Raw genomic sequence first — 16,822 nt, forward strand, 5'->3', positions numbered from 1 at the left:
GTCAATTGGTACCTGTACAAGATAACAAAACATTTCTACTTTCTTAAACATTTGCCCGCCAATATAGTACATTGTACTGGCCAGCAATTTTGAGAAACCCATTCACCCAACCCACTTCAAGATATCAATATTCTGCTAAATTCATTGCAGTACATTTTCTTTTGAAACAGTTTCTGCATCCAGTTTTCTTTTTCGGGGCCACATGAACTGTCAAACGGAGGGTTGCCAAAGCATCAAAAGAACAAAATACAAATACAAAATCATGTTTGAAAACAATTTTTACTATACTGGTCAAAAAGATGTGAAAAAGTTTAGAAGTCAGGAAAACTTACTACATAATTTTCGTATAAAGAAAATTTTAATATGGAAAATTACAGGTTTATAAAATTTCCAGAATTAAGAACAAGAGACCCATGCCATGGACCACATTGCTCACCCGAGTCACCTTGGCCAATCTGTTGTTCAGCTGTTGTGAATTTTAGAAGATTTTTTGCTCAATCCCATTTTCCCATAAAATTTTGACCCATATTGTGGCCCTAATCTAGCCCCAAAGGATCAAAGCATAATTGTAAATGACTTCACATAACACAGAAATGCCTCAACATCAACATGACTAACAGGGTTTTGCTCTCCTGGATAATACTAAGGTCACAAGGTCATAGATCATGGTATGAAATGAAAGATCTTGCCATAAGAAATCTATATACAAAATATGAAAGCTCTATCTCTAATAGTTCAAGGTCACAAGGTCAAAGATTATAGTATGATATAAAAGGTATTGTCATAAGAGGTCCAACTCAAGGTTACAAGGTCAAACTTCATGAAATACTATGGTCTTGTCATAAAGAATCTATATACAAAATATGAAAGCCCTTCCATAAATGGTTCAAGAGATATTGAATGAGTCAGGATTTTTCAAAAAAAGTAGCTCAAACTCCAAGGGTAAAATATCAATAACCATTGTGTACAAGGTCTTGCTATAATCTATATACAAAGTATGAAAACCCCACCTAAAATAGTTTCAAGGCATATTGAATAGGTCAGATTTTTATTAAAAGTAGGTCAAACTTCCCCCTATTGTGGTCCCACACTACTCCTGGGAACTATGACTTTCACAAACTTGAATCTGCACTATGTCAGGAAGCTTTTATATAAATTTGAACTTTTCTAACCCAGTGGTTCTTCACAAGATTTTTAAAGATTTTCCCCTGCATATTTGCATGTAAACCTTTGATCTATTGTGGCCCAACCCTACCTCCAGGGGCCATGATTTGAACAAATTTGAATCTGCACTATGTCAGGAAGCTTTCTTGTAAATTTCAGCTTTTCTGGCCCAGTGGCTCTTGAGAAGATTTTTAAATGACCCCGTTCTACTTTTGGATTTTTGTGATTATCTCCCCTTTAAAGGGAGCAAAAGGGGGTATGGCCCTTCATTTGAACAAAATTGAATCCCCTTCACCCAAGGATGCTTTTTGCCAAGTTTGGTTGAAAATGGCCAAGTGGTTCTGGAGAAAAAGTAAAAAATGTGAAAAGTTTACAGACATACAACGGACAATGGGTGATCAGAAAAGCTCAGTTGAGCTTTCAGCTCAGGTGAGCTAAAAACTATATATAGATTCTGAATAAGTGCACATGACCTAAGAATTGAAAGAGGATGTTATGAATTTGTAAAAATCAATACTGGTCAGAAAATTCCTCTAGAAAGAAACATAAGAATAAGTGAATTATGCAACTTAAATTGTATAGAAGATGAATTACATTTCCTCACTGTTTGCCCATTTTACGTTGATGAGAAAAATATACTTTTTTATGATATATCCAAGCTCAAATTTCAGTGATCCCCCAGACCTGTGAAATTAAGTCCGCAATGCGGCCAATTACAGTATCTCTAATATCCTGTTCTCCTTTTCAGATTGTCTTGCTTGTAATTGCTAATTCCAGGATTTCAATGAATGGGTAGGGTAAATCATGCTGGTGTCTTTGGTTTGGTTTTCTGTGAAGTAACCAAAAGCAATTTCCACCAGAAAGAACAGAAAACTAACAAATTACAGCATTTTCCCCAGAAAGCTTTTGTAAATTTGTTTAAGATACAACTTCATGACTTGACCTGACAATTGTCTCCCCCCCACTTCAGTGTTTGTTGTTAAGTTTGTGGTACACTTTATGACAAAGGTCATTCACCTGTGAAAATTGTTTACTGTTATATTTACCTGGCTTGAATCTCCAAACCTGACGATTCTCTCAACAACTTTTTTCTTTGGATCCAAAACTTTTCCAGGACCATTTCCTATAACACAAATCCCAGTGTCTTTAAATATGACTTACAGTGAGCTAAAAATAAACTCCAGTATTTTTATATACAGTTTACAGTAAGCTAAAACAAAACTTGTGTTTTTATATTTGGATTATAATGAGCTCAAACTTAACTCCAGTGTTTTTATATACGGCTTATGAGCTAAAACAAAACACCAGTGTTTTTATATATGGATTATAATGAGCTGAAACAAAACTCCAGTATTTTTATATATGGATTATAATGAGCTGAAACAAAACTCCAGTATATTTATATACGGATTATGATGAGCTAAAAGAAAACACCAGTATTTTTATATATGGATTATGATGAGCTGAAACAAAACTCCAGTATATTTATATATGGATTATGATGAGCTAAAACAAAACTCCAGTGTTTTTATATATGGATTATAATGAGCTCAAACAGAGAAACACTACCAATCTAATCAATAAAATGTGTTTTATATTGCCATCAGATCCATCATCTAACTATTTAATCTTACCATTCCTCACTTAATATCTAATGTTGTGTAATTACATTAAAACCCATTATGCACATCAGATCTAATACATGTATATGTATTTATATTAAAATTGTTCATTACTCAGTGCACAATGAATGCTGTAACTTTTGTAATAATCACCATTTCATGCATGACTTGGTGCTCACCTTCCGTGATAAGAATGAACTTGAGTCCTTTAGTTACATTGTGATCACGTAACACTTCAATGCAATCAGCAAAACAGTTTCCATGGAAACATAAAACAGGAAGAGGTGGAGGCCTAAAAAACACATTTGCAAGTCAATATTTCTTACCAGACATGAAAATTGATATCAGAGAACTATACAGATTTTAAAATTTGTGATTATCATTTGTAGGTGAAGCAATGTTCTCTTACATTACAGAAAAGTATAAAACTCCACAAAATATAATTTTCTTCCTACCACAGTCTAATATTCAATTTATTTATTGACATCACCATGTTGGCATACAGTCAAAATAACAGAACAAATGACATATAACCAAAAAAAGAAATATTACCCAAGCTTAAAACCAATGGAGTACATTAAGAAATTTATAGTACCACCCAAAACTTTAATAATCCCATATCTATTTCCAACATGCAACATTTAAGCTGTTTATGTAAACAAAATCAGCTTTTACTAGAAGAACATGTTCAAAAAATTCTGAATGATGTAAAGTGACAATATTTATAGATTGCTATTTTTAGGAGAGTATATTTATTCCAACTTTTATTTGTCACTATATTCAAAATCATCACGTAAATTGTTTCCTAGGAATAATATACGAGATAGCTCAGATACATTTAAAACTAATTGAACAGTGACGTTCACAGGCAGTATAATGCACGTCATCTAAGAAGTGTATTTTTATCCTTGAACAATATGATCCACTAAATGAGGTACAGTTCCATATTTACATGATAATGACAGTCTAGCAAGTTTAAACTGACACTATTCAATCTATTGATGGTACTCGGAGTTAGAATCGCTTGTATTTATGGTTTGTTACCCGATATCCCCCTCTCCCCCCACTAGATTGGTACAGGTAGAGAGGAAACAGGTTCAATTGACAGTCATTTTTATTTTGTGTCTTATTATAGTCCACTTTATTGTATATCTATCCTAAAACAGTTCCACGTAGAACGAAAATAGATCCACCTGCAGCAGTTCAGTGTAATTCTACCCACTCACTTCTGCCAAAAATTGTACACGACTGTTATTTACAAGACGGTGAAAAGTTTATGTACATTGATCATGTGATTGGAATTAACGAGATGATGTAGCATTTTTAAAAGCATTCATGACCTTTAGTCAATTTGAAAGATTCTCATTTTCTGGTTAACAATGATGCCATCAATTTAATGTTTAGAAAAACAGTTACCGGTAACTGGTTATCGATTTTAAACATTTAAACAAATGTCCTGGACTAACCTCCCCACCTTTCCTCAGTTTTAAACTAGACATGTCCTAGACTAACCTCTGTCCCCACCTTTCCTCAGTTTTAAAGAGGTTCGCATCTGAAATTTGGAGTAATGTCAATTTTTTGGGAAGACAGTTCGGATGTGTATTTTTAAATTCTATGTTGAAGGAGAATTATGAAATTAAAAAGAAAATCTGGGATTGCAATGCTTGTCATTGAACTAAAGTGTTCTAAACATGACCTTTTTGTACTTAAGATTTAATTAATTAAACTTGATTTGTCTGTTGGTGTCAATATCATATAAGCAACACAAATCATTCATTATATAAAATAGATACATTATCATGTCTTCTAACAATACCGATAAAAGAGTTTAAAACATGTAATGGAAATAAACAATGACCTTTTTGCACTTGATATTAGAAAAAAATTCATAGTATCAAATTTAAGAGTTTAAAAAGACATAATTTAGGAGTAATGTCAATTTCTAAAATTTCACATAATTCTCAAGGTCTTGTCTTCAAATTTAAAATGAAACTAAAAAAAAAAAAGTGGAGACAAAATTTCTAATTATTGGCGAAAATATTGAATTTTTATACAAAATTTCGAGTAAATTAATTCAAACTCTTTTAAGAATCGGTGTTCTGTTTGGAAAAATATATCAACCAAATTAATAAATTACATTTGATCTAGTTCAAAATCTCAACTACCTGTATCATAAATTATAAAACTGAAATACACGTATAGAAGTATAAAAATAGAAGATATATGAGATGAAATAGAGACTGTATTTAGAACTTTTTGATTAATCAATCCTTCTGCCACAAAATATAATCCCTGCAAAACCCTATCAAAATTTGAATTGACACAATTGATCAGTATTGAACCAGTAAATACTAAGTTGTAGCATCCTGTTCAGTTGTGCTCAAAAGCTCAGGAGCTAACATCCTTGAACTAGACATGTCCTGAGCTAACTTCCTTGAACTAGACATGTCCTGGGCTAACTTCCTTGAACTAGACATGTCCTGAGCTAACTTCCTTGAACTAGACATGTCCTGAGCTAACTTCCTTGAACTAGACATGTCCTGAGGTAACTTCCTTGAACTAGACATGTCCTGAGCTAACTTCCCCACCTTTCCCCATTTCATGGCACATCCACAACAGAGTACATTTGAAAAACTGTAAAACTGATTTTGATTTGAACACATTTTATTAACAGTATAAATATACAAAGGAATTAGTGACAAGTTCTAGCAACTTAGAAAACCTGATAGCCTATAGGGATCATTCTTATTTCATCACAAATCTACCAGTGAACTATAATGACTCCAGATGAAGAAGGAAATACTTATAGTCTGGAAACTACTTCCTATCTAAGACTCCAGTTTACTTAACCTTTTAGACCCCAACCTCAGTATGGTTTATCCTCGTGCCACAATGATCAAATATCAAGTATGGTAACTCCTAGAGTTAAACCTGGAAACCACAGTCTAAAAACAGTTTTCCTGAATCAGTGTCCAGTGTGCTTGACCGACCTAAAAATCACTCAAATCACATGACCCTTGTTCTATGTACTCACTGTTGATGTAAGTTTAATTATTTCAGCATCAACATGAGATCACATGAAATGATAAGCTTTTAAAATTTAACCATTTCTTTCATATATACAGTTTATTGAACTTTGACCCCAAAATAAACAGAGGATAGGCCATTTCCATAGCATCAAAATTCTAAAGTTTTTAAACACTCTGATAATTAAACAGAACAAGAAATCCATTACATGCACTAACTCTTCAATGAACAATCAAATCTTAATGATTTTTAACATTGTACTCATTATTAGCTTTTCAGATGAGGCTTTTTCAATGTCCATGAGTATATGAGCAGTATATTTATAAATATTCATATACTTTATTTTCATTATAGGATTGCTGCACCTTGAAACCTCAATAACTAGTCCAGGGGTCAGGAATTCCATTATCTTCATAACATACATACTAATTACTAAACATATACAGTATTACAAAGTACGGAAGTACGCAGTGTTTACAGCTTAGTACAGTAATTCACTGGTCCACAGAACCAGTCTCGGTATCAACTTGCTGGTCCTGTACCAGATCTGTCTGTCCTTATAGTGACTCATGATAAAATGTAATATTTTACTTAGCTTTCACTATCAAAAGATATCAAAATGCCAGTTTTGATAATTTACAAGTGTGAGTTATAAATCAGTCAAGAGAAATCAGAGGCGTCAGCCTACAACATCAATAACATCAGACAGTTTTCTAAAACATCATCAGGTACAAGGTGGGCATCCTGGGATGTAGGCCTCCTAACTCGTTCATAAAACAACTGTCTACTGAAATCTGAAGTCTTTCCTTCTTCTTCATTTTAAATTTTACAATTTGTACCTGATCTATTATAGATAAGGGTCTTGTCTTTTCATAAACCAAGCATGATTTTTACCAGCACAATGGACAGGCTGTGTTTTAACTCAAAGAAGATGATTTTATTAGATAAAATGTATCATTATTGTTTTACATATTTAGCTCTGAATTAGAGCCTGAACTCCTGACACAGGGTTAGGGAATTTCACAATTTGGATAGAGGGCTACATGCTCTTCATTACCATGCAGCATGCATAAAGTATTTATTCACATTACACAGAAGTAGAAGTAAAAGAAGACAATTTGTAAAGATTAAATACATTTTCATTATATACCCATTTGGGTCCCACCCTAAGGCCCAAACCCCTGGCCCAGGGGTAAGGAATTTTACAATTTTGGTAATATATATATATATATATATATATATATATATATATATATAATCTTTAAATGATAGACATATTAATCTTGTTCACAAAAAGTGTTCCATGATTTTGAAACCAAAAAAAACCCCCAAAAACAAGTACATTGTATTAAGAATTTACATTTTCAGTAAAAAAAAAAATGGCAGCAGACAAAATGCATCATTTCTGATACCAAATTAGAAGAAATGATGCAAAAATCTTATTATCTTTATGGCCATGTCACAAAGAACTAACATTTGAATAAATATATTGAATTTTCACATTAATAAGGGACCAAATTAGGCCCTTATCATGTATACTTCTCTAACAGGAAATTGACGTACTTAGTGTCCACCATACTGCTTCCTGTGTACAGACACATCCTGGATACCACTGGAGAGGACCCGTTAGGGAACTGCAAGGACCCCAGGCCATGTGCATACTTTGGCTGTCAAATAATTAGTATACATGCTTTAATTAAGGACAATAGCCACCAGATTGCCAGTAAACATAATATGATTAACATTTTGACGGCCAATAATGAAAATAATACATTTTGAATTATTTCAGAATGTAAAATGACAATTTTAATGTTTAAAATTAAGCCATTGTGCAGTTTTGACATACTTATATGTAACTCTTCACATTTTTCTAATCAAGTTGTCTGTCATTGTAACTTCATACAGTTGATAATTAACAATACACAACAAACAATACACAACTGTTATTTCATAGAGTTGTGCATGAAAATAAAATATGCTCTGTTCAAGAATTTTTCTTTAGAAGAAGTATAGTGAGCCTTTTTTATTGCTGTACATGAATTTTATTTGGCATGGTGATATTTTTAGTCAATTTTGGCAATGCATGGACTCCAAATTGCCAATATGATATCAGCATATTTAAGCCCTTTTATATTCATACAGTAAATATCAATTAAAAATTTTCAACCATTGCAATTCTATACAACAATTTACATTAAGCATTTCATCATGTGCAATCATTTTAATCTTACCTCAAATTTGGATTCTATTGGAAAATCAAATGAAAGCCCTCTAAAGTTCAGCACAAATAACTGTTTTTCTGAGTTGTATACTGCAAAACAGTGAACAGAGAAATATTTTCGTTATTTTTTAAACAGATTAAATAAACTCTGTTCTCAAAATGACCCGACTCCTTCACAATCTCTAAAAATACTATAATCAATGATTAGAATGTATCAGGAAGAGAAATAATGCAACATTTTATTATCATTATTATTTATTGACATCATTTAGTTGGTGTATACAGCCCAAATAATAAAAAACAAACCATTAACATCATCACTAACTAGCATGCAAGACATCAGTTACAGTCATTCTGTCTTTCAAAGGACATAGATTTTATTTCCAGTAAATGGATTTTGTTTTCAGTGCATAAAATCTTCATTTGAATAGTTTTAAAGATTTATAACCTTCAGGATTCACAATTTATTTGATGGAATCAGCACCAGATCAGTATATATAAATGGCCATTAAATAGATCATATTATCCTAATGTAATTTTTTTTATAAACACAACAATAAAATAAAATAATGACAATTTCATTATTTTCTTTACTGGATAGTTTCTGTACGGTTAATTTTTTATGCTGGTTATTTTCTACTTATACTGGTTATTTTCTACTAATAGTGGTTATTTTCTAATACTTGTTATTTTCTACTAATACTGGTTATTTTCTAATACTGGTTATTTTATACTAATACCGGTTATTTTCTACTAATACTGGTTATTTTCTAATACTGGTTATTTTATACTAATACTGGTTATTTTCTACTAATACTGGTTATTTTATACTAATACTAGTTATTTTCTAATACTGGTTATTTTATACTAATACTGGTTATTTTCTACTAATACTGGTTATTTTCTAATACTGGTTATTTTATACTAATACTGGTTATTCTATACTAAATACTGGTTATTTTCTAATAATTCTGATTATTTTCTACTAATAGTGGTTATTTTCTACATATACTGATTATTTTCTAATACTGGTAATTTTATACTTATACTGGTTATTTTCTACTGATACTGGTTATTTTCTAATGCTTGTTATTTTCTACTAATACTGGTTATTTCTACTTATATTGGTTATTTTCTAATACTGGTTATTTTATACTAATACTGGTTATTTTCTACTAAGTGGTTATTTTCTAATACTGGTTATTTTCTACTAATACTGGTTATTTTCTACTAATAGTGGTTATTTTCTAATACTGGTTATTTTCTACTAATACTGGTTATTTTCTACTAATACTGGTTATTTTCTACTAATACTGGTTTTTTGTACTAAATACTGGTTATTTTCTAATACTGGTTTTTTTTTCTTTACTAGATGTTTTCTACACCGGTTATTTTCTACCAATACTGGTTATTTTATACTAATACTGGCTATTTTATACTAATACTGGATATTTTCTATACTGTTTTTTCTTTCTTTACTAGATGTTTTCTACACCGGTTATTTTCTACCAATACTAGCTCCACATCTTACCTCCTGGATGTGTGGCCCCAAATGACTGGTCCACTTGTTCAATGGTTGGTTGTACCTGTGGTGAGTTAAAGTGGACCCCACTGAAAGTAAAATAATGGTCTTGACTTGAAACATTTGATCATAATAGTGAAAACTCGTATATTTTTCTGATTAACCTCAACATTAGATTACACTTTATAAACAGGTATTCAAATTTTAAGGGTTGTCTTACCAATACTTTAGTTTCACTTTGCTCATGTTATTAACTTCTATGATCTGAAATTGAAAAAAAAGGCTCATAGGCAACAATTTTCACTCAGTGGGGAATATTTTGAATAAACATACATCTAAAATACTTCATGAAAGAAATGTATGTTTATGTTTGTCATGGGGTTACGTAACAGGGCAGAGTTGTATAAACAGCAAATCAGATTATATAGAAAATACCCCCTGCTTTCTTTGTTTATACATATACCCATAATACAACCTAGACATTTATGTTTTGTAATCTATTTATAGGTTTTTATGCTGAGTTGAAAGGTCAATGTTTATATGGAGAAATATATTACATTGAAATATTATTCACAAACAAGCCTCAATACTGGTCACTGTAAATACATAGGAAACATTGAAAACCTTAATTTTACACTGGTCACTGTAAATACATAGGGAAAGCTTGACAACCTTAATTTTACCACATTTTTTCTTCACGAGATCCTGTTTCTGCTTATTTTGAAGTTTGTACTCTAACATATGCTGCCAAAGGCAAACTTTAAGAGAATGCTATTCATGTATGTAGTCATCAAATAATAAGTTGTGAACCAACAAATACATTCAGTAAGAGCTGGGATTGCTTGATAGTGTGAAATCTTGCTTTCTTGAGATTTTTCAAACTGAGCAGATTTATTTTACAGATAAATCCTTGAAAAAAAAGTGTATAAAGCCATAAAACCATACTGCGAATGGGGTTCAAAACGTGCTATATTGAATATTTTCTGTAGAATTAATTCATTTGTCAGTTGAATTCAAAATGCATGGACTGAATCCCACACCAACAGGGGAGGAAAGACATGATTTACAGAATTCACCTCATTATTCTAAATTGTACAGCAATTGTTTTGTAATCTGCATTTTGAATGGCTAATGCACTGAAGAATGGAGTTTGTTATACGAGACGAGACGCAAAGCTTCAGCTGTGACATCATCGTAGAATGATGCAAAAACATCATGTAAAATGTCAAACGTTTCGTGATCAAAAACCCGATAAAATAAGATGTAAACATCATTCAAAATATTGAGAACTGTAACAGGATAAGAGTATCAAAATGAGCTGAGGATGCTTTGTGTCAAGTCTGGATGAAGTGTGGAAAAACAAACAAGAGACAAAATGATGAGAAAAATTAAATACACATTTAGCGCAGGCAGTGTTCAACACTAACTTTTTCACCATAGTAGTCCAAAGGACTAGTAGATTCTGTAATTAACTAGTCCTGCTAAGTCAGCTGTTGGAGACAGTCTGCCCAGTCGCAAGGGGTATGGGGCCCAACACAAAAAAATTTCAAAGTCTAAAGCAAAATCCTGTATTTCTGTTGCAAAATGACCTTTTAATAAACTCATTGTACGACTGAATTGCAGTGTTGCGAGCTATGTTTTTCTAAGGGCAGAATTGACGCAGTTGCGTTCAAGGTAGACATTGGTCCATTCCATTAGGTTTTTATTTTTTCAGTAGTCCACCAGACTACTCGTAACTGATATTCTGATAGTCCGGGGCAAAATGTACTAGTCTTGAGCTACCGGACTAGCGTTAGTGTCGAACCCTGCACAGGTGAGCTCTACAGTAAAATATCTACAAGTACATAACGTAGTATGTAATTGTAGGTATTGTATGTGTACTTATTTTAGCAGGATTCATATTTTAGCACATTTAGCAAACAAGTTAAGAGTGCTAATTTATGGTTGCATTAATATATGAAAACCTCTGTTTATTCATTATCAAATAAAGAAGCGCTACATTTCACGATATAATGCCAAATAGTGCATCGGTTCAGATTCCACCAAATTTCAAATATGTACACGTACAGAATTTTAACCCAAATCTGGACATTTTGATTGGTATTAGTACTCAGGTTTTTTTTCTTCTAAAATTATGATCGTTTTTTTCTCTCTAAAATTATAATAAAATAATTTTTAATGTTGTTTTATAATGCAATCATATAAGTGAGGGGAAAAACACAAATTGTCTAGGCTGATTTACACCACGATGGCAACAAATAATTTGAAAGAGTCACTAAAACAACAGATGTAACACATTTGTTACATAGAAACAAATGTCAATTTAAAATCTCAATATGCAAGAAAATTCGTTAAACACACATTTAACACTTTATAAAAGGTCTTCCAATTAAGTTATAATACATTTGTCAAAAATGTTTCTATTTGTGTGCAAAATTTGTGAAAATGTGGTTTTACATGAGATAAGCAACTCTTTCAGCAGCTTGTTTGTCACTTAAAATATGCGAAGATCCACATTTAAATTTCTATTTTTGATTTGATAAATTTTCTTTCATAATCTAATTGTTTTGTTGATAGGATTTAGAAAGTTTGAACTAGATATCTTGGATTAACAAATTAGAGTGTGCACTTTAACAGAAGTAATGCAGGATGTGAGAAAATGTGAGACCTGGGGAAATTGCTTATTTCAGATCTGTTATATATGTCTCTTATTTTACATGTATATGCTTATCTTCATTTTTTATTTCATTAATTAAATATTTATTTTCGTAAATTTATACTTGCTAAAAATGAATCATCAAATGAATTGCAAAAGAGTATTTCTTGGTTCAAGTCATAAGACCACGCTTGTAAATTTGTCCCCAGAATGTTATTTCCAAATGAAAAGAAAGAAACAAAGCAAATAAAAAAAAATATGAGCTTCCTCTGCAGGTCAGGACCACTTTCCTCAATCAGGTGTGGACCAAGCCTTCCTACCCATTGTTTTAAAGTGACCACTTGATGTCTTTATTGACTTGACACAGAACACATAATGGCCTCTCTAGTAAATTACTGACCAGTGTCCACTGCCCTATTGAAAGTGACCCCCTGGCCTGAGTCAGGACACTTGAAATGGCCAGTGGTCAATTAAATATGTTCTTTGTGTAGAGTAAAAAATGGAGAATTTATGAGTGTGGCATTGTGCTTCATCAATAATGTTTGTTTTGGAATGACCAGTGGTCAAACAGATGAAAGTTTATCATAAAGACAAAGGGTGGTGATTAAATGACCTTGTGGCCTAAAGGGACCTTTCTTTTAGGTCATCCTTATGCCAGAATTTTTCTTGGAGTCCCAAAGAGAACTAAAAATGATTCTATTAGTAAAACACTAGCAAGCCAGCGTCCTACCCAGTTCTAAATATCACTTAAACCATTCTATATCACATAATTTTTTTTTACATCTTCAAATACATAAGGCTCATAGTGAGTTTTTTTTAAACCAGATTGATCAATATTCCAGTCTCTGTTCCTTTCAAACATTTCAATTATTTCATTTTTCCTCACCATCAAGATTTTACACATGATATTTGCAGATTTTAGTATACAGATTTTGACATTATACTGAGGCCTTTAGAATACATACAGATTTTGAAGTATACTGAGGCCTTTTATATACTTATAGATTTTGAAGTTATATCCAGGTCTTTAGAATATTTACAGATTTTGAAGTTATACTGAGGCCTTTAGGATATTTACAGATTTTTGAAGTTATATCGAGGTCTTTAGAATATTTACAGATTTTGAAGTTATAAATACTGAGGCCTTTAGTGTACTTACAGATTTTGAAGTTATACCTGAAGTGATAAATCCAAGGATTTTAGTGTACTTACAGATTTTGAAGTTATACCGAGGTCTTATATAGAATATTTACAGATTTTGAAGTGATAAATACCAAGGCTTTTAGTGTACTTACAGATTTTGAAGTTATACTGAGGTCTTTAGTATACTTAGAGATTTTGAAGTTTGGGGCCTTTTTTGAATTTATACTAAATCTCCATCTCTGCTGGCTCTGTCAAATAAATTCTTGAACTCCCATGACCCACAGATTATAATATAGATGAACCAATGTTTGAGGATTCCATCATTTAACTTATTCAAGTCTTAGTGATTTTTAAATCTAAGGTAGTTGCACCCTCATGTGATGTCATAGGTTTTTGCAAAATCTTTATCTAATTACACTCTGTGTATGATAGAAATACATCTTTTGAATGATTTTTTTTTCACTGTGTATATTGAAAATTTGATAAATTAGGGTCTATTTTATACATGTACTAAAAAACTTACATTTTCTATAAATAATCAATTATCTATACCTAAAAAAATGTTGTAAAGGGCAATAACTACTAAGCTGGTATTTTCTTTATTGTATGTTTATTATATCATGAATTTCCTGATATCAACAATAATTTAATTATATATAATATATTTATCTTAAACTGTAGAAATTAAACTTTTGTCATTTTAACCAATAATATATTTATCTTAAACTGTAGAAATTAAACTTTTGTCATTTTAACCAATAATATATTTATTTTAAACTGTAGATATTAAACTTTTGTCATTTTAACCAATAATATATTTATTTTAAACTGTAGATATTAAACTTTTGTCATTTTAACCAATAATATATTTATTTTAAACTGTAGATATTAAACTTTTGTCATTTTAACCAGTCTTACGTATTTTTATTATGCCATTTGAAATTTTCTGAATCAGATGTTGATTTGTATTTCTGTTATGTTCATGTATGTCTGACATCTTTTCAAAAAATTGTGGCAGCACATGCATTTTCTTGGAAATTAGTACACTTTGAACCATTAATATTGATACACTGTATGTCACATGAGGGTGGAACTAACTTAACAAAAATAGACACACAAAAAATAGTCAGATAAGCAATAGACCCATATGTCACAGGGTGCTCCCTCAATCAGTTACATTTCCCACAGTAAATCATTAAATCTCACATGATGGCTCCCTCAATCAGTTACATTTCCCACTGTAAATCATTAAATCTCACATGATGGCTCCCTCAATCAGTTACATTTCCCACTGTAAATCATTAAATCTCACATGATGGCTCCCTCAATCAGTTACATTTCCCACAGTAAATCATCAAATCTCACATGATGGCTCCCTCAATCAGTTACATTTCCACAGTAAATCATTAAATCTCACATGATGGCTCCCTCAATCAGTTACATTTCCTACTGTAAATCATTAAATCTCACATGATGGCTCCCTCAATCAGTTACATTTCCTATTGTAAATCATTAAATCTCACATGATGGCTCCCTCAATCAGTTACATTTCCCACAGTAAATCATTAAATCTCACATGATGACCTCACACTGGTAACACAGAACAGGGTGTGAACAAACTTCTATCTGCACAACATAAAGACTCTTGTCTATTAATTTGACACATGGTACCCTTCTGGTGACTGAGAATTTTTTTTCTACAATGCTGAATTTCTCTTGTGACTCCAGCCCCAGGGGGAACAGTATCAACAAATACGACTCTGCACAACATGAGGAACCTTGCATATTAATTTGACTTATTGTGCCCCTGTAGTTCTTGTGAAGATTTTTTCTATATATTCCCATAATAACATTTTTTAATTCCTTTTGTGGCCACCCTCTGGTCCCAAGTGTGTGAGCAACCTTGACCCTACATCACATGGCAACTTCTACAGTAAGACATCCTTGGGGTTCTTGAAAGGATGATTTTCAAATAATTTTCCTTACATTTATTAATGAGACCTAAGCCCCTGATGCCAAGGTTATGGTGTGAATATACATGAGTCTCCATTATATGTTGCTGCAGAAATGTAGCTCTCAGGGAAAATACTGGAATCATTTTCTCCAGTCTATTCTCATCCCCTCTCCATGGAAAGCTACAAATTCTGTAGTAACATTACATGAGGATTTTGCATATCATTTTGACTACTTATACCCTTGTATGTTTTTGATAATTTCCTAAATATATTCTGATGTAAAATTTTAATTCCTCTTCTGACCCCACCAAGACATCCAGGGATCATGATGTGGGGGAAAACTTGAATCTACATTACATGAGGAAGTGTGCATATTATTTCACACATTAAACCCTGTTGGTCCCTGGGAAGATTTTCCCATATATCTGCACGCTAAATTACACAGCCAAGAACCAAGGCGTCATAGTGTGCACAAACTGATCACACATTATGTGAGGATTCTTAATCATTTAACATATTGTAGGGTTGTGGTTCTTGAGATCTTTCAGAGAATTTTCCTGTATATTCAAATGTAAAATATAAAGATCCTCATGTAACTAGGCCAAGACCCAGGTGGTCAGTGGTGTTAACAGACTTGAATCTATAATATGAGGATGCCTGCATATTGATTTGACCAACTATATCTTTTCAGTTCTTGAGTAACAGATTTTCAAACTTTCTGTTCAAATTCTTTTAATTATGATTATTGGTAAACTAAGAGCATAAATGGTTTCCAGAGATGAATACATCAAAATTATGAAACTTCTAAACTTTCATCAACGAAACAAAATCCCTCATGGTATAAATCTTGTTACAAAAACAAAGCTTCGTCATTTTAATGCATTTTGCATTCAGATACAGATTAATCACTGAACTCTCCTCTTTCCATGGGGCCCTGATCTTTTTGCTATAATTTTTCAGTCATTATTTGAAGGAGGCTATCTTCATTAAACAGTGCCTGACCATACTCTGGAGGGCCAGTCTGTCTTTCCTCTAATCTCATTATGTATTTTATTATGTCCAGAAAATCATTACCAACTCCACGCATCATGCAGTAATAAAGGGACAGATTTTCATCATGAAACCTTTGAAATTTGAACTCCTTTGGCCATAACAAAAAAGTTTAAAGTGCTTTTAGTCTCCATACAAACACACAGCGCATCTTGTCCATGCATTATTCTGGTCTTAGTTATCATCAATGTCCGCCTCTCCTGACCCGGAGTGTATTCTACAGAATAATAAAGTCCCCGACTTGACCAATAATTATCCATATTTCTTTTCAAGCCCAAGGATCCCCCACCGATTTGTTTTCAGTTAAATTTTGTGAAAATCATTCCATCATTTCCATGGAAATAGCAAACAATAACGGGATGCTTTCTATACTCTGCATCAGAAAATGATTACAAAAAACATCGATAAACCTGTCATCTTCTGCAGTTAATTCATTAGAAGGCAAAATCACCATCAATGATG

At 32.1% G+C, this 16,822-nt stretch overlaps 1 protein-coding gene across 1 annotated transcript in view; it reads right to left on the bottom strand.

The window, feature by feature from the left end:
• LOC125660943 (phagosome assembly factor 1-like) overlaps window positions 1–16,822 on the bottom strand; it is a 37,357-nt gene that overhangs the window by 10,276 nt on the left and 10,259 nt on the right. The window contains exons 4-9 of the mRNA XM_048892794.2: window positions 9,777–9,820; window positions 9,566–9,645; window positions 8,045–8,124; window positions 7,377–7,480; window positions 2,966–3,078; window positions 2,211–2,287 (exon numbers count right to left, since the gene is read on the bottom strand). Of these exons, the coding sequence (XP_048748751.1) occupies window positions 2,211–2,287; window positions 2,966–3,078; window positions 7,377–7,480; window positions 8,045–8,124; window positions 9,566–9,645; window positions 9,777–9,820 (498 nt within the window). The remainder of the gene's footprint in view (window positions 1–2,210; window positions 2,288–2,965; window positions 3,079–7,376; window positions 7,481–8,044; window positions 8,125–9,565; window positions 9,646–9,776; window positions 9,821–16,822) is intronic.

The sequence above is a fragment of the Ostrea edulis genome, chromosome 1 (genome assembly GCF_947568905.1).
Source record: "Ostrea edulis chromosome 1, xbOstEdul1.1, whole genome shotgun sequence".
Classification (NCBI taxonomy): Eukaryota; Metazoa; Mollusca; class Bivalvia; order Ostreida; family Ostreidae; genus Ostrea; species Ostrea edulis.